General features: G+C 39.5%; 2 protein-coding genes across 2 annotated transcripts in view; both read right to left on the bottom strand.

The window, feature by feature from the left end:
- Positions 1–3696: 3696 nt before the first annotated feature.
- Positions 3697–5756, bottom strand: bola1 (bolA family member 1). The gene is made up of 2 exons (XM_023407127.1): positions 5708–5756; positions 3697–4799 (listed from the first exon to the last, which is right to left on the bottom strand). The coding sequence occupies exon 2, from the start codon at positions 4773–4775 to the stop codon at positions 4323–4325; it is 453 nt and encodes a 150-aa protein (XP_023262895.1). The 5' UTR covers positions 4776–4799; positions 5708–5756; the 3' UTR covers positions 3697–4322.
- A 470-nt stretch (positions 5757–6226) lies between these two features.
- Positions 6227–18614, bottom strand: part of sv2a (synaptic vesicle glycoprotein 2A) — a 45172-nt gene continuing 32784 nt past the window's right edge. Inside the window, exons 7-13 of the mRNA XM_023407160.2 lie at positions 17864–17971; positions 16470–16558; positions 15558–15722; positions 14911–15044; positions 11980–12186; positions 10970–11129; positions 6227–10277 (exon numbers count right to left, since the gene is read on the bottom strand). Of these exons, the coding sequence (XP_023262928.1) occupies positions 10094–10277; positions 10970–11129; positions 11980–12186; positions 14911–15044; positions 15558–15722; positions 16470–16558; positions 17864–17971 (1047 nt within the window). The 3' untranslated portion in view covers positions 6227–10093. The remainder of the gene's footprint in view (positions 10278–10969; positions 11130–11979; positions 12187–14910; positions 15045–15557; positions 15723–16469; positions 16559–17863; positions 17972–18614) is intronic.

Raw genomic sequence — 18614 nt, 5'->3', positions numbered from 1 at the left:
TCACCTTAAGTTCAACTCTGTTTTTTTTTACAACATGAAACCAGCGAAAGATTAATCACCAGACCAGCATGAGAGCTTTTAAAAGCTATTCTGTGATTATTAAACTGTAATTAGGACTGATGATTTTGAGCTGCCTTCCATAATGGTTTTGCTATTATAGTGTGAAACTTGTAGAACTATTCCAATTAACAGCAAAGATTACAAGGACAAAACTGTGCTACTTTGACAGCTTTCTTAAAGACACACCATTTCTATTGTGCAATGACATCAGGCTGAGCATTAAAGACAATTAATGTAATGGTTGATGTTCCTGGTGGGGGTTTACATTAAATGTGTTTAACAGGCTGCTCTTCCTACACACACATGCTGCACAGATCCTGCAGCTGACCGGGGGGTAGAAGACGAAGCCAGTCCCCTGGGATGACACAACCACCCGTTCTCGGACACCCATTTGACGTCCCCCAACCCCCTCTCCTCCCTCCCGACGGATGACCCTGCAACCAGCAGGGGTCAGCTGCGCAGAAGGAGCCTCCCGCACCCCAGCCCTCAGTCCGGAGCCGCAGCGTAAATCAGGGGCTGTTCATCGCGGGAACCCTGCCCTGCCCGGGGTCCCAGCCCAGCCTGGCACCATCTGTCCCCGGACTGTGACGCAGAAGCAGCACTGCCAAGGTGGGTTCCCACTGACCTGCTGTACCCTCCAGGTCACGTGGCCCAGACCTGGGGCCGGAGACAGATCCATCACCACTGGAGTCTGGACATGATAGAGGGGCATGGTGTATTGACGATACAATAGTTCAGCTCTGTATGTGTGTGAAAATGAGCTGGTAGTGGACAAATGAGGAGGAATTTTTTCCAACCATTACATCCATACGACAAGACCAATAGCATTAGAGTTGAATAATTGCTTGGAAAAACTAACCTTAGTTTAATAATATATAAAATACTTGTATTAACATATGTTTATGTATAAATTATAATTTGGCTTTTTATTTGGATAGCTTTAATCAAAAATACATACAAACACGACCACTCTGCTACTAAAACTACCCCTTTCCAATGCACTGACACACCTGTGCAGTAAAATGGACTCTGAGCAATTACAAAGGCAGGAAAAGTAGATCAAGTATTTCAAGAACACAAACAGAAGCTACTCCAGAAGAAGTAGAAAAGCACTGTGAAAGTGGGATCCTGATTGTAACCGTCTCATTATGTCCAACCAACCAAACCAGTGACCATCTTTTGTTTTAAGTTTTCTCAGGATTGTCCTGCGAGGTGCAGAACAACCTTAAGTGGAGTCTTGGTCTGATTAGGTTTTAATTGCACAGCTGTAGGCTACTCTCAAATTCCTGCTTTTCTTGCTTAAAGTAGTTGAGCAAACTGCTTCTTTGTAACAGCGACATCTATTAAACTAAAAGCTAAATTACTGACCTTAGAATATGTAGTACGTGAAAAGGAAAAACTGCACAAAAGGAAACTCAAAAGCACTTGTGTTTTTACCTCTGGTTAGAATCAGTTACAATCTCTTACGGTGACTTGACCCACCCTGTTATTTTGCTGTATAACTGTCACAGACTAAATAGGGGATGAACTACTCACACATGTAAAACAGCCCAAGCTTTTAAGTGCCAGACAAGTCCCTGCACTCCACCTCATCACTGTTGACGACTTGACATCTTTTCCCTCTCCATCATAACGGCACCTGGAATTGTGACACGTAAATCTTATCGGCAGAGACAGTCTGCGGCTCCCCGGGCAAGGCAGCCCGGCTTATTGCTCCCACCCCCCCCACAGCCACAACCTTGCTTCTTGCCCCCTTAGGCCTGGCTCTAATGGGTGAGCAGGGGTCATAAAGTGGTTGTGTTACTGTTTTCCTTTTTCCAAACCAGTGACACCAGTTGTTCACCCTCCTCACCACAGCCTTTTGTGAGGCCTGACAGGCTGTCAATTCCAGGCGGAGGATAATTGTAGAAGACGACAAGCATTACCTTGAGGTGGACCACATTCCACCGAAGGGCTGTCTTTATGAGCTAACAATAACTTTGAATAGCTTTGCAGCAAAGCATTAAAAGTTTGCTTTGGCTCCGTGAGTATGTTTGGTGTTGTCTCATTCTTGTGTAGCATCAAATCTAAATAAATATCTTTCTGGAGCAAATGAATATTGCAGATGAATGATAATTAGGGGAAAGACTTGCTGGTAAAGACCCCGAATGACTATTCTTCCCCTTTACGTATATCTGTTGTCTTATCTCTCTCACACGCTTGAGGAGTGATCTTTGGCCGTCATCAGGGTTGAGGGAAGGACAAGAAGACCTTCACAGTGACACATACAACCCCAAGACAAAAATAGACGCCCACCCACATATATATATATACACACACACACACACACACACACACACACACACACACACACACACACACACACAGTAGAGTGCGTCATTCTGAGAGCAAATGCAAACTACCGAACATTTTGTACTTTTGTCCTCTGGTTTGCTCAACCAATCACTGCAGAGCTGAGACAAGGAGCATGTAAAAATATAACCGAGCTATTATTTACTTAACCACTTAACCATACTTTGACCAGAGACTGATTTTCTGTTTGTCTAGAGTAATTATTTTGTGTCACAAAATTTGGTATTGGATTAATAGTTAGATTTTTAAAGTTATGAAAATATATTGTTTGGTCCAGTTTCTAACAAATTAGTCCTCTGTTAATTATCAGTAGTTTGTGTTTGACGGCATGTTCAATTGAAGATTGAAAACTGTCTGACGGACTTTATTAAGGGGAATAATGAAGACATCTTGTATTCATCAGCCCACTCACCCAGTTCAATTTGTCATTTAGTTTGTGCACATACTGCCCTCATGTGTTGTTTAGTGGTATTGACATCCTCTTGAAGCACAGGCATCTCATGAGGGCATTAGTCCCTGTCCAACAACACAGAAATACATTTTAACAAAACTCTAAAAACCAGCTAAATCTGAGTTCCATTCATTTAATAATACTGTTGTCTGAGATGGTTGCAATGTAAATAAGCGTAACTGAAAATTTAAACTCTTCTACACTAGCATAATGAAGGAAAGTGATTATTTGGGCCTTACAGAAGGATGTTATTTAAATTACAACTGGGTCACAAGCCTGTAGAAGGCAGACTAGGCTTACAGACTTGGTAAGGGTTTACTTCAAGACACCAAGAAGGGAATGTAACACAGGCCTCATTTATAATTTTCAATAAGTAAATGCATTGAAAGCACAAAATTAGAACTTTTTGCAACTATAGCACCCTTTGTTTGTGATTCATTTGCTTTGAGCATAACATGCTGTACATCCGGAGAATGCCTGTTATAGTGAATCTTGTAAAAAAGGTATTGAAAGGACGGCTTCACATTTTTTGCCCAAAGAGATGTTGGTCACTGCAAATGTTCCTCCTGTCCATGACAAATGATTTCAGCTCTCAATGACTAGTTCAATGTACGTATGGGGATGTGAATATAGCACTTAGTAAATGAAGGCAAGGTCCTGATTCTTAGGACTTGATCTTCAAAGTAATGACACTGCCTCGTTTCAGTCAAATACAATTCACATATTCATATCGGGCCATCATTTATAGTTATGTTAAAGAACACTATAATTGAATTCAAGTGTTACCCCTTCCCACTTCCAATGCATGTGTAAAGACTTCAATAAATATCCTGCCTGCTTAAATAACTTTATTTAAATTTTCGATCTTGAATTGCAGAAATGTATTTACATTCTTTTTTAAGTATTCTGTTTACTTTCATTCACTTGTAGAAATGAGGAAACATGACCTTCCACTACTGACTATTGGCCTGTGATACTAGAACACATAAAGAGGTTTGTACTGATACACACAGCAACCTACAAAGAGCTGACTGGCTCACAAAAAAAACAAAAGAAAAAACAATGTTGTTTAGGCAAAATCCCTACGAGTACTTTTAGCATTTTACTCCATAAGTCTGATATCATTGAGAGTATTGTTATGGAAATATTGTCCTGTGGAATTTAAGTGTTTGTTGTCCTTTGTACTGAATTTGTTCAACAGCCATGTGACACTAGTTGATACAGCAAAATTTACATGTTCAATACAATTGCAAACTTAATGTTTACAATGATGGTTTTATTATGACTGACAAAACAGAATCCTAACTGCCATTAAACCCAGGATGTGTGAATAAAATCAAAAAGGAAAGAAGAAAAAGAAGAAAAGGGAGAGGAAGAAATATGAATCTTTATATCTCTGTTACAGCATTCACCTGTATTCCTCATATTGCAGTCCAGCACTGATTCATAGTCCAGCACTTCATTCTCGTCCAGCCTTCAGTTTCTCCTCCATTGTGTGATCTCCCCTCGATCCTCCCATGCATGGTGGACTCTTAGCCAAGGTGGGGTTACTCCCCCACTGTTCAGGTGTTTTTGCCTGTATAGCAAGTGCATGAACACAGCCACTCAACTCCTCCTTCAAAGCTTCATTAACCAGACGGTGGCGCTGTATCAGTGGCAGACCTTTGAATTGGGCGCTAACAACCAGAACACGGAAGTGGGATTCGGAACCAGGGGGCACGGCATGCATGTGACTTTCATTGTGTACCTCTAAGTGGTCTGGCTTGAGCGTGTTGGTGAGTTTGGTTCTAATAGCCCTCTCAACAGGCCGGCTTGGGTCTGGGTCCATTTGTGGTCTGAAGTGAGCCAGAGGCCGGCTTAAGGCAGGAGTGATAGAGATAGGCCGAACACAGCGGAGGACACTGGGCAGCATCTAGAGGTTGTGGCTGGAGACCACCTAACAGAGCAAGATGGGTATAAATACAGATGACAACTTATTTAATGACAGGACAGACATTCATGTTCTAGCAGGTATCTTAGTTTAATAACAGGCTTTGGGGTGTATAATCAACACACCATCCAAGAACAATATTGGAGGGACTTAGCTCTTATGCAACAGTAGCCATGTACAACTGGTTGTATTTATAATGTTTACGTATGTTCAGATGAGATAAGACGCGGTTATACTACAACGCATTCAGAAAGTATTCATACCCCGTCACTCTTTTTCACATTTAGTCATGTTGCAGCCTCATGCTAAAATCCTTAAAATTAATTTCCCCCCTCAACAATCTACACTCAACACACCATGATGACAAAGGGAAAATAGAATTTGTAGAAGAATATCACGTCGACATAAGTATTCAGACCGTTTGCTATGACAGGTTACAAAAATGTATGACCTGCCATACGCAAAACCAACTAACCCAGTAAATTAGCACCGGGTTAGCGCGGAAGCTAAACTTAAAGCATGGAAATAAACAATGTCTCCACGTTTTTTCCACCCAAATGAATAATAGCTGAAATCGGCTTTCAAGTCACTATTACAGTTGGTTGCACATAAGTTGGTGACACTACTTCTAAATACGGCAAGGCCTTTAAAGAGCCAGCCTTGCTGAAAGTTAGGTGAACATTCAAGCTAAAGTACAGCCAGTGAAATTCAATGTGGATTTGCTAGCATTAGCGGTTAGCTTTCATTGTAAACATCACCCACTACGTAAGCAACCTGAGACAGTGTAAAAGTCTTTACAACGAACAGCTCCAATACACATAACATATCTGCCCGTGCTTAACAGTTTAGTTGAATTAAACGGTAAGTTAAGAAGCAGACGTTAGCTAAAGTAGAGACTGATTTTAGCTGCTCACCTTGCAAGTGAAGTCAGTTGAGCCTCTGGAACAGTGACGTAACACGTACCGGAAGCACAAACACTGGGGTTTGTAGTTTTCCAGCAGCGCTTCTAGAAGATTTAGTCTTTTAATCATTTCTAGTAAGGTGATTTCAGGTACAGTATTATTGTCTTTAACATGCCTATGATGTTACGTTTCTTGCTATTTCCTGTAGGCAAATAAATAGGTTATAAAATATACAAAAAAGTCCTAAAAAAAAATGGTTCAGACAAAAAATTAAAAATAAAAGTCAGGATGATGTAGCTTACTGTCAGAATTTCGACATAAAGGCATTGAAAATAAAAGCCAAATTGAAGACTGCTATGTTGCAGCCATTCTCAGCTGTTCTGCTCCAGTGATTTTCCATAATAAATATAAAAATAGTGTGTGTCTTACACAAAAGTTAAAAGTTTAAATGAATTGCTCAATTTAGACAAAAATAGCTTATATAAAACCAATATTTACAGACATAAAGAAATTACAAAGATTGACTTATATTTTTTTCCACTTGTTTATTCGTCATGGTTCTTTGTTATCCATTGTGATTCCAAAGGGTCAGTTGCACCACCTAGTGCAAACCCAATCAAAAATCAACAATGCGAAAATATAAGAAAAAATCTCACACACCTTTAAACAGAACTGATGTTGTCACATTTAGGCTACCTATGATTCATAACTGGTATTTAACATTAAGGTATTTACTTATATTTCATTCTCATTTACAAAATGCACAAAATCAAAGACAACATACATCATTGTTCATTTACACTTCTTTTTTATAACTTTTTTTTATATTTATGGTTCCACAGACAGTTTCTATACTTACAAACAATCAACTACAGTTTCTACAGCACAGTACAATGACCAAGGTGATAATTTTTTTGTTACATTTATTTAATGGCGATGAAATCTTATTGACAAAAGCCTCAAGACCTAGGGTTGTTTTAGAGAGTACACACGAATGTTAGCTGTTTAGTCCTGTGTCATTACTAAGCCAACATTCAGCATTTTAGTGGACGAGGCCAGCGTATAGTAATGCCCTCCAATTCCCAATAGCTTCAAAGGAGAGAATTAGAGACAATTACCCAAACACTTATTGCTTTGTTAACTTTTTGCACTCACAACTGCCGGTTGCTCAGGCAACAAGTTAATTATACAAAAAAAACCCTGTAACATAAGCTAAGATATGTATCTACCAGAGACAATCTTGACTTGGACGGAGCCTGAATTGAGTCACTGAGACAGGTTAGCATTTTAACAGCATTCCATGTTGAACAAATACAACAGTTTTCTTGACATCGTTGTTCTTATTTCCATGGGTGATACAGGACAACATACAGAGAATAGAACTGCTGATGCTTAGCTTTTATATTTGTACAGTTAATGTGCATTTATATACTATCAGTGTGCTTTTACGAGGGAATCTGGGCAAATTTTGCTTTCTGACTTGCTGGCAAGTTCGGCTTCTGAAGCCATTATTTCTCGCAGTTTTAAAACAAGAGCACCTGGACTCCTAAAGACAAGTTCTCAGATGAGTTGTGAAAATAAAATCTTAATTACCACATACAGCAATAAGTCCAGTTCTTCTTGTTTAACATGACCAATGGCTGAAAACCTACAAAGACAGACTGCAATATAATATATTTCCAGGGGTCAGAAGGTTTGAAGAGCTATCTTATTAGTTACATTATGTTATTTTTATTTACATATATTCATATCTATAACAGAGAATTGATGGTGTAATGTGTAAACTCAGGCCATACAAAATATTTGGCAATAATTAATGAGAGGTGGTACCCATGGCACACTCATAGATAATGGGTCAGATGTCAAATTTGAAATTAGATTAGTGTGAGATAGTTTGAGAGGTGAAATGTAAGGGGCAAGTCATCAAAGCTCGAAGCACCTATGTTCACAACTGCACTCATGTTCACAATATTGTCATTTGGTAGGTTTTGGTCTTTGTGCGCTTGCTAAACACTCCCCTGGTTTTTCATTAAATTTCTAGCAAGGCTGCATCAGGACGTGCCTTGAAGAACTCAAGGCATTCACAATTGTGCATGTACGACAGTGTACACTTAGTGCAATGGGTTGTCTATTTTTTCAACTGTCTTGAGTCTACGTATGGCTGCTATCCTACAAAATGGCAGTTTGGACAAAAACTTTTTTTTTTTTATTAATCTGACATGTCAATGATTGTTTGTTCTTTTCTTTTCTTTTGCCATGCAATTGTGAACATATCACTCTTACTTTTCTAGATCAGGGGAATGTGGCAATAATTCTCACCAACACTCTGTGCTGTTACCTGTGTGGGATATATGACAATCAGCCCTTGGCAGTGAGTTCTCTAAGGTGAATCTCATGTTGTATCTAGCTACGTTTGTATAATGAAGCACAAGTAAACACGAGGTCCCAGTGCACTCCAAATTCATACCCCTCATTAGCAGAATAATCCTTCTCAACTCCGATTAATCCTCACTGTTCAACGTGTTCTGTGCCCAAATGAGGAAAACATAAAATAGAGCAAACTCTGCTGTGTTTACTGTGGGTGCAGAATTTCTTTCACACTTTCTTGATCCAAGAGCAAAAACAGGTTGAGCATGTTCAGTATGATATCCCACCATGTTCAGTTATCTATATAAGACAACTACCCCACATCCATTAACCAATAAGATAGAGTTTGCCAAATGTGAAATGGTAATAAACACAAATAAATAAATAAAATAAAATAAAATAAAATCTCAATATTGCAGAGGTTCAATATTGCACTAAGAAGCACACTCACATTAATATAAACATTCAGTTCATACAAGGAATTAGATTATAGTTTATCTGTCATCTCTTACACACTTAACACACTTTGCGCCTGCAACAAAACCTTCAAAACTACAAGTGTAGCCTTTCAGTGTAACTTTTCTTTTTTTTATGCTTTTGATTGCTTTCACATGTAATAGTATGGTTTAAGTGAATAAAAGGAATATTTTCATTTAAGTTGTGCAGTGTGCTCTAAGGAGAGTGGGGTAAGACTCCTCACTGTTAGCAACAGCAGCATAAAAGCACTGTCTTTTATCGGTCAGAAAGATCTAAATATTATGGCAAGGTAGGCCCGACCAATCAATGAGCAGATGTAACATGTCCAAAAATGCTGTTTAGGCTACATGTTGTATACTCTCAATTTTCATAAAGTTACATACATACTTTGTGACATGCATAACACCCTCCAAAACATATCTTATAAGAGACCGGCACACTGTAAGTCTGGGAGGAGAGGTACTAAAAAGGCATTTCTTACAAAGGGATATACAGTATGATTGAAAAATGAACATTGAGAGTGAGATTCTGAACATTTTCATCAAGGCAAGAAAATGTTCGGGACATTCACATTGGCTAATGGTTGTGCTTCAAATGTAAATTTCAACGAATTAGCTTCGTCTTTGTGATGAAATGGCAATCATGACAGTGAATTATCTTTGAATGATGACCCGTGACATGTTCGGAGGTGATCAAAAAACTATGTCTTAAAGGGAAAAAACTTGATTTATCTCCTTATCGCAGTCTAACAACAACAAAAGCAAACCTGGAATGTTCTATAATCTATAAAATGGCAGTCTGTACACTAACACTAGACCTTTGGGAGATAAAGAATGAGGACAGGTCATTGTTAAAGAGAAAGCCAAGAGAGGTTGTGTCTTGGTTTTACCCCGCAAAGTCAAAAATGCTTCAAATCAAGGCATAAAATGTCAAATTCTTGATTCTACGTCCAACAATGGCAACGTATTTAAGACTTGAAAGGTGAGTTGAATTTGCTCAGAAGAATGGAGGTGACTACAGAGAACTCTGCGACAATGGCTAGTGGTCATTTCTATGAGTCTATTTGCATGGCTCATTATCAAGAGCCCCCATGACCTGACCTCCGACCCCAGGTGCATGTACTTGTATTGGGTGGGGGCAAATCTAAATGTACTGTTGTATTCCAGGGATATAAAATGACACGCTCCTACTGAATAACTTAACATTATGTTTTCCTCATGTTATCATTGGCACCAGTTCTGAGCAATCATGAATAATTTGTCTCAATCAGCTCAAAGCTTATTCAGGCATTATAATGTTTTGTCACAGCTCCACTTATGTATGTGTATATATATATATATATATATATATATATATATATAGCATGGAGGGGTACCTATCAAATAATCACCAATCTCAAGTATTTACAGCTCAGTACATCTGTGTCGCTTGTGTTATGTGCACAAACTTTACTTGGGGGGAGGGGTTAGAGAGTAGGATCTGGAGGGCTCTTGAGCTGTTCGTTCACAGTGTGGTGAAAACTCTTCTGCCCCCCGGAAAGTTGTTGGCGCCACACTATTGCAGCACCTGGCCCCGCGTCTCTGGTAGTTTGAGGGCCAGAAAACTCCCCGCCGCCAGTGCCCCCGAGGCAAAGAGTATGGGCACAGCCTTGGTTATACCGACGAACGAGGTGAAGATGCTTATGCCCAACACAGCCGCTAGTTTACAGAGGGCGTTGAGGAAGCCAAACGCTGTGGTTCTGGGGGAAAAAAGAGGAGACGGACAAGAAGGAAAGAGTCAGTTCCTTATTTATCATTTGATCACATTTAAAGGAGGAATAAAAACAACCAGTCATTTTCAAGTAGAAAATCAGTGGAGTAATACAGCAGCAGAAGATTCATCTTTCCCAAGTACAGCCATGTTCTTCCTGATAATAACTGTTTAGGTGAATCTCAGAACTATGTATTTACACATTATTGATTGTAGAGGCTGTAGGAAATGTATGTGACCACAAGATGGAGCCACATATCCTAAAATCAAAACTCTCAAAAGCTGTTCTACTGAAATCAGAGCGGCAACACTAAAGATGCATGATCCCATTTCGGTGAGATTTTTGAATTATGTTCAACATAGAAACAGCCATGTTTTATGTCATATGGGGCTGATTTTCAATCAGTAAATCAAATTAGGATTTACATACTCTGCTATTTAAAGTGGGACAAAAAGAAGTAGCAGCACATCCTGCTAAAGCCATTGGGTGGCAACAAGATGGCTAAATGCTTTAAATCACAAGCCCCACCAATGATTTCATCCCACAATGTCATCCATCCCTGTAAGCCAACCAATCATTGTGGGGGCAACTCTTATGACATCATTTAACATGTCATTCAGCACCGGTGACCGTGTCTTCATGGTGTCAAGGAGATTTCAGGGCAGGCCTAAATTGCTTACCTCTTGTCAGAGGGGTAGAGCTCGACAGTCAGCACATCCAGGGCGTTCCAGGAGGCGATGCTGATTCCCCCGAACAGGCAGAGCAGAGCAATCATGGCTGACTCGCTGTTGCCAAAGGACAGGAAGAAACAGCTGATGCAAGATATCACACTGGAACCCGCTGTAGAAAAAGAGGGGAAAAAAGAAAGGTGTTGGAAAAGAGTGATGTATGAAGACAGGAAGGAGATCCTGCATTATTCAACTGACAATTACTTAGCATTAGCCTTAGACTTAGCATTTTTTTACATTTGTACACATGGTACACGCTAGAAAGAGCAATAAACATGGTCCCATTGGTGCTCAATCCAAATCATTTAGCTATTGTGCATAAACACTGAATATTTCTGTTTCCTAAAACAAGAATAATTGACCCTCTCAGTTTCAAAGCTCTAAGAATACATGGGCATCTGGATTGATGACAAAGAGTCCATATTAAAGTATTCATTGATAAACTAAGAATGAAGTTGAAGCTATTTAACAGTATAATAGGCTTGTTTCCAAAGATCCTGCAAACTAAAGTTTGAAGAAGACATTTTTGTTTTTAGATTATGGTGACGTGTTTTATGCTTAAATCAGTCTTCACTCTCAACTCTCTAGACATTATTTACCATTAGCTTTTTATGTGGGCTGGCCTTGCCTCTGTGTAAGAAGCAAGCATCATTGGATTTTCTGTTATTTATGTAGTACTCCTCAGGTGTCACCAGGAGATCTGGAACTTGTCAAACTTGTTCTGCAGATCGGCTACGATATCTACTGGCAACAACTGAGCAGCTCCACAGCAGCAAATAGGAATTGTGTCTTGAGCATCAAACCAATGGTGGGCAAAGTAGAGGAGTGTGTTTCTCATCTTTTATCTTTTAACACCCTGTTTTCCTGGCTTGTCTTTAAGAAACTGAATTGTCAAGATGCCGATGTACTAACTTAGCTTTCATTCCTCTTCCATTTCAACACACATGATGCCGAGTGATTACCTAGCATCCTCAACCGTCCGATCTTGTCCATGAGCAGCGCGGAGACAATGTTGCCCGGCAACACAGCCAAGGTGCCCAGGAAACTGACAAAGTAGACCATGTAGGCATTGTTGTCATCACTGACGTCACTTAGCAGGCAGCCCTCTTTGTTGTTCATGAAAGTGCTGTTGATGAGCCTGCAGTTGACCAACCTATACTTGAAGAGATCTGGAGAGAAACAAGGGGGAGGGAGGGGGTGCAGAGGAGGAGAGGGATTGGAGGGGTTGGTTAATAACTCAGTCAACTAGTGGTAACAAAAAACTCTTACCCCACAGTCCTGTAACATTATAGTAACTAGCTTTTGTAACTCATCTGTGTCCATTTTTTCTTAACACCATGCAACATGTAGAAAAGCAATGTTTGGATTTTTCTCGAGAATCGCTCATCCAAAAAACTTTCCATTTGCTGAGCGGTTGTCAAGAAAATCAAAATACAGACATACAAGTGCAACTTCTCATTTCAACAAATAGCAGTCCAGTACAACACCATCACAAAGAACAGCCTCAAAAAGTACTGAGTGAAAACACTGTACCATATCCTTCTGCTGTAGCCTGCATGTTCTACACGTGCTAGTGAATCCAGCTCGCTGCCTTTTAGTTTGTTACTCAGACATTTTTTAGTACTTAACTTTGCCCAAAGCTGTTTTCTACTACTACTACTACTACTAACTGTATGTATACTTACTACATGTGCTAGCTATTCCTCTTTTATTGCTTTCCCTGAGATTTATTCTATTTGTTCCCTGTAAAGGAGTTTATGTGTGTTTTGTCCTTATCTGAATCAAGTGTCTAAAGACAGAGGGTGTTCTATGTTGTACACACTGTAAAGCCCTCTTAAACATAGAAGTAAAGATGTTATTATATGTTGCTTCCTGTTAGGTATTTTATTATTTTCAAATCTTTTCGAAGCTCAGTATAATTTGCCAAGTCACTCTGTTTCAGTAAAGGTGAATATGAATTCTTGACATCTTGCAGTAACAATACTACGATGCACTGACTATCATGATGTCATACCTGCACAGCCCAACTGCATTCGCCATGTGATTTATTCCCATCAAGCCGCATAATAAGATACACTATGGCAACTATCACTCAGCTATAACTTCTGAACAGGGAGCCCAAGGACAGATTGAGACTTAATAAGCAAACAAGTTTGTAATTCTCATTCTAATGAGGAGCTTCTGGTCGGCACTGATAGCAGCTGCGAGTGATTGCTCGACGTGTGTGAAGACTGCAAACAACCAACAAAGCAACAGGTAGGTCCGGCTGATACATCTTTTGTGTTTGCGTGCGTGTGCACAGCTGCAGACTCTATAGAGGCCAGTGTCCACATACACACTTCTCATCAGATTTCTGCATGTGACCCGTTTTGTGCCATTTTAGTGGAGAAAAATCTATTGACAGTTTGAGATGAGAGGTGGCGCTGCAATTTTAAAGCTATGGAGGAGTCATTCCGAGTTGCTAGGAGACATTGCAGCTCTGCAAAGCTGCATTTGGCATCGGCAACCATTTTGACAAACACTTGGAGCTGATTTTGCCGCTTTTTTTACCGGCTGGAAAATGCAGTGTCCACTGAAACTGAACATTATAAGATATAATAAGATGGCACAGGCTATTGTACTGGATTGTAACAGATCGTACAGGTAATAAAACAGCTGTAATTGAAGAATATCATCTGTACACAGCAAAAGAGTTGTTCGGATGCCGATACTAGTATCGGAAATGCCTCTGATGCTGCCTAAAATATGGTATTGGGTATCGGGAATACGCAAGTCTATGCAACTATCCGATACCACATCATTTATTATCCATTTTTATAGTTTCACACTCGGATAAAACGGCTAAAAATCCACTGGAAACTACTGTCTAGGAGTGGCAAAGAATACCGGTAAAATAGTGTAACATTAGCCATTGGCAAAATGTTACACTGGAACGTACCACCAGTAAAAAGGCAACGTGTACAGTTTGCAAGGCAGTCAAATTATATAATAAAAGAAAGATTCTATGGCATTTATGTATCTGTTCATGTTTTACAGGGTTAAATATGAGCCATGCCATATAACAATGATAGCAATCATATCACATCTATACAGAGTTAGTGGTATACAGTTGTTGTTTTTATTTACTCAGTATCAACCGATACGCAAGTTCAGGTATTGAAATTGGTATTGGGAAGATAAAAACGGTATCAGAACATCTGTACAGAGCACATGACAGGGCTGGAGGACGCCACTGAACTCACACAAACCTTTAACTGGATTGCTTTTGCAGAGAGGAAACAGTGAGAGAGTGAAACTGTGCCAATCGCTCTACCTAACAGATAGTTCTTCATAAGGAGATCTTTGGAAGTGGTATAAATAGCAGCGAGCGAATAAGGGCAGAGAGGAGAAATGAGATCATCATCACAACGCACCTAAACACAACTTACAGCACATTTTTATTTTCAAAACAGATTTTTATCAACCTTGTTAAGGCTTATTGAAAATTTAAGCACTATACAGTAAGTTCTAGAAAAGTTTGGATTTTAAAGGCAATGTACAATAGCTTCCCAAACTTCATGACCTGTCCCTTCAAGAGCCTGCAAGGCAGAGATGAGGGTTGTTATTTCAGCTGAAGTCAGTCAGGCAGTTGTCTCTCTCTCCTGACTTGCACTGTTTGTCTGGCTACAGCCGGTTTCTCTTTCTGCATCATACAACACCTCCACAGCACACCTGCCACTCATTCAAACATTCACACAGACACCACTGGTCTTGCAGCCATTGCTTCATTGGAAATAAACCTTTCAGTTATAATTCATGTGATTTTCCCTGTTCATCCTTTCTGGAACAGATTGCCTAAAGGTGTTCGCTGATGTAAGGCCATAGTTTAATGTGTTTCTGTGTTTGTTTCCTACCTGTGTTGTGGAAGATGCTGGCAATGAAGGTGCAGTTCTTGAAGAAGGTGTTGCTGGAGGTGATGTCCTCAAAGTAACACTCCTCAAACAGCGAGTCCTCAAACACCATAGACCTCATTCTCAGGTTCATAAACCTGCAGGCAATTACAGGCAGGGATGAAGGAATTAAGACAATAAGGTAATGAATAGAAGGCAAAAGAAGGGTGATGCAAAGAGACAGAGAGAGAAGTCTTTCATCACAGGGGTTGAAACCATTAGGCTGTCAGATATTCTATTACCATATTGTTGTTTGAATTTTAACAATGCAAATCACATGCGGAGTTCAGGTTGAAAAGGCAAGGTCAAAGGAAACATCAAAGACGGGCTCGTTAAACATGAACAACTCTGCAGGGCTTTCATCCAATCAAAGCAAAGCAATGTTCAGAATAAAATATTTTGAAGCCTTATTCATATTTTCATCTGATTTGTTGTCATGCACCACAAAGTACTCAGACTGTGTGAATAAATTCATCCATTATGTATTGGAGATGTGGAAAATTGCCAACATCCTTGGAGTAAAAGGCACCTGGCCATCATGTGACTTAACACAAAATGAGTTTGCCCTCATTCGACAGGCCGGCACTAACGAGGGAACGCAGCTGACTCACTTGTCATTGAAGTACTCTCCCTGGCGGTGGACCTGGTTTTCCAGGGTGAAGTTAAAGGTGACATGTTCTACTTTCTCCTTGACGAAAACCTTGGTGCGGGAAGAGTACTCCTGCTTCTGCAGGTACTTGATCATATCGGGGAACCACACTGTCAGACCGTAGTAGCTGGAGGACGAAGAGGAGGAAGAGAGAGAGATAGAGACAGTGAGAGTGCTGCTGTGGAGAAAGACAAAGCTAAGACTAATTGGCCCAGAGAGAAAAGATGATGTCTCTGTTGAAGAAGCACATCAGCAGTGTTACTGTGTACTTGAATATTCCAGAGACTGTAGCCTATATCTCCGGCCTAATCACCACACTCTTCAGTGCTGGTTGTAACCTATATATGTTGGTGCCTTAGGGATTCACGATTATTAGGTGGCAGATGAATCCAAGAAATAATATTATGTCTTTGCTTTAACAAAGTGTCGTATCAAACTGAAAATGTCTCAGACACGTTTTCAGTGGTGGAGTAACTACGTACATGTAGGGTAAGTAGAGGCAACCAAGTAGTTTAATTAAGAACAAATTTGAAGTACTGTACTTTTTTATTTTACTCTTCAACTCCTTCATCACACAGCCATAGTTACCATAGTTACTAGTTACTGCAGCTTATGAATTTTAAAAACATAACATCTGACGAACATGTGACTATATTTACAATAGCTGAAAATTATACATGATGGATTACATAACCAAGAGTATAAAAAGTGATTAAGCTTAGCTCCACCTCAGCCTGCTATATCATTACAGTGCTAGTTATACACGAATGGATCACTATTGAGAATCAATGCTCTTGTATGTAACCTTTAAGTAAGCTGCAATATGATCCATCCAAACCCTGCAGTGGTGCATCATTCTTCAAACTGACCCTACCTGAAGGACATAGAGAACCACACAGCCATCATCATGTAGGTGGTGCGGCGGTACTCAGGAGAGAAAACAGCCTGGAAATTATGCCACACCTGCAGAAACACACACACAGAAACACAAAGAGAGAATAAATAATGAATATATAGTACATAAAGATAAAAAGTAAACCTACAACACAGTTTCTCTTCATGTCCCAGAATCCCTCTCCCGGCATAGAGTAAACAAACAGAGGCAGCCGCAGCAGCACACACACGTCCAGTCACTGAATACACACCCTCCACAAAGACAAAAGATGTATCGCATAAACAGAACCCGAGAGGAAAAGAGTCTCAGTTCAGTTCAGACTACAGTTTATTTCATGTTGATTATAAAAAAAGGAGGAATATACTCATTCTGTCTCTTGCTCAGTTAAATAAAAATATCAGTACCACTCTCATCAAGCTAGAGGCAGTAGATTGTTAGCTCAGTTTAGCGTTAAGACAGGAAACAGTCTAGCTCTGTTCAAATTCAAAACTATGGCCACAAAAGTTAAATAAATAATATTTGGTTTCATGTTGGTTTAATCCGTACACACACAGAACGGTAAAAATGAGAAGCTGAGGTTTTAAGGCGAGTTTATGCTGGCGCTCTGCCGCGGTCGCAACAACCCGCAGCTGAACACGCTCTAAATGTTCACCTACACTTAACTACGGTTGATACTTATACTAGCTTTAAACTCAATTTATGTTATAACATGTAGATATCATCCTTCACATGTTAACTACTAACACACACAGGCTGAATACACTGTAAATACCATGCACATACTGCACCGCACACCACCTGTTTCCTATTGGTTGACCTGTATAGACAAGACATTGTACATCGTGTCCATTGCAGTAGCTTTTTCCCCGACTGGACTGCACATAATAGTCATATGTTTATGTTTATTTATCTTCGCTCAGCTTTGTGTATTTCACTGGTGTTTTTACTTTATATCATTGGTATTTTTGGACAGAACCAGGGAAATCATGATTCAGTGTTTGCGCTGAGCTCATCACCTCCTGGCTCTTCTTTCGAAGTTCCCATTCAGACATGAGAATGGTATTGATTTTCTAATCTAAGTTTCTGCAAGAATTTTAAATGAGTTAGGTGTATTTCTCAAAATGTTGAATTATTCCTTTAAGATAGCTACTGTGTGAAACAGACTGCAGTCGAATGTGACATATTTCTCGTTTATCTTTGGCAGAACTGAAATCCTTATGAGTTGGATTCCACTGTAAAGAAAACATGCAGCTTTGCTCGTGTCCACAGAGGTTCATTCCTGATTCAGTGCATCATTTCTCTGACTCCTCTGAACAGTTACTCTTCTGAAATAAGAATCAGTGAACTAACAAACAAACTCCAGGGTTTGTCACCTGATGGAAAAGCGCAGAGAGCTTTAGCTTCCATTTCTCATGCCAGGCGGTGTTATCGCCCATGTTCATCAGTTCATCCATCTGCTTCACTGTTTTGATGGTGGTCACCTGGAACAGCACAATCGTCAGATTTAGATTTCGTTTCTACAGTGCTTTGTAAATGTATTTATCAGAAGAGTTTTCACAATATTTATTGAGATCCAAATTATGGATAAAGGCATTAAAAAAAAAAGTGACTTTATATCAGACGTACAAAACTATTATACAGTTGTTCATCACTGCAAATCTTTGCTTTGAAATATTACAGATGATCAGTATAATTATATACTGATTATATTATAATACTTATATTGTCATCCATTTATATTATTCAAATTAATATATAGATCAACTGTGAGAAATGAGCTCACATAAAATCCTGAGACAGTAAAAAGCCTCCGTCACATTTCAGAAAGATGATGAGAGGCACCTGATCTGTCTCTCCACTCACATTATGATATAAAACAAGGCCAGTTATGACATGTAATTTTATTACTTAATGTAGTTGTGTAATGTAGAGGTTGTTAAATATTATTTCATTGAAGTATTAAAAGCTCTTACAGTAGTAATCAGTAGTACAGGAACACCAAGAAAATCTGTTTTAACTTATTAATATGCAAATTTATGCAGCACAGAGCTCAGAACCTGCTGCACTGCTGCAGGAGCCTACAGACATCAGAGTGGAGACATTTTTTCCTGCATACAGACGACG

The sequence above is a fragment of the Seriola lalandi genome, unplaced genomic scaffold (genome assembly GCF_002814215.2).
Source record: "Seriola lalandi dorsalis isolate HSWRI2012SDOR001 ecotype SW California unplaced genomic scaffold, Sedor1 jcf7180002054330, whole genome shotgun sequence".
NCBI lineage: Eukaryota > Metazoa > Chordata > Actinopteri > Carangiformes > Carangidae > Seriola > Seriola lalandi.
This window is presented reverse-complemented; position numbering and strand designations above follow the sequence as displayed.

Coding starts and splice junctions, on each gene's coding strand:
- bola1 (XM_023407127.1), bottom strand. CDS start 4,775: ATGCTGCCCAGTGTCCTCCGCTGTGTTCGGCCTATCTCTATCACTCCT.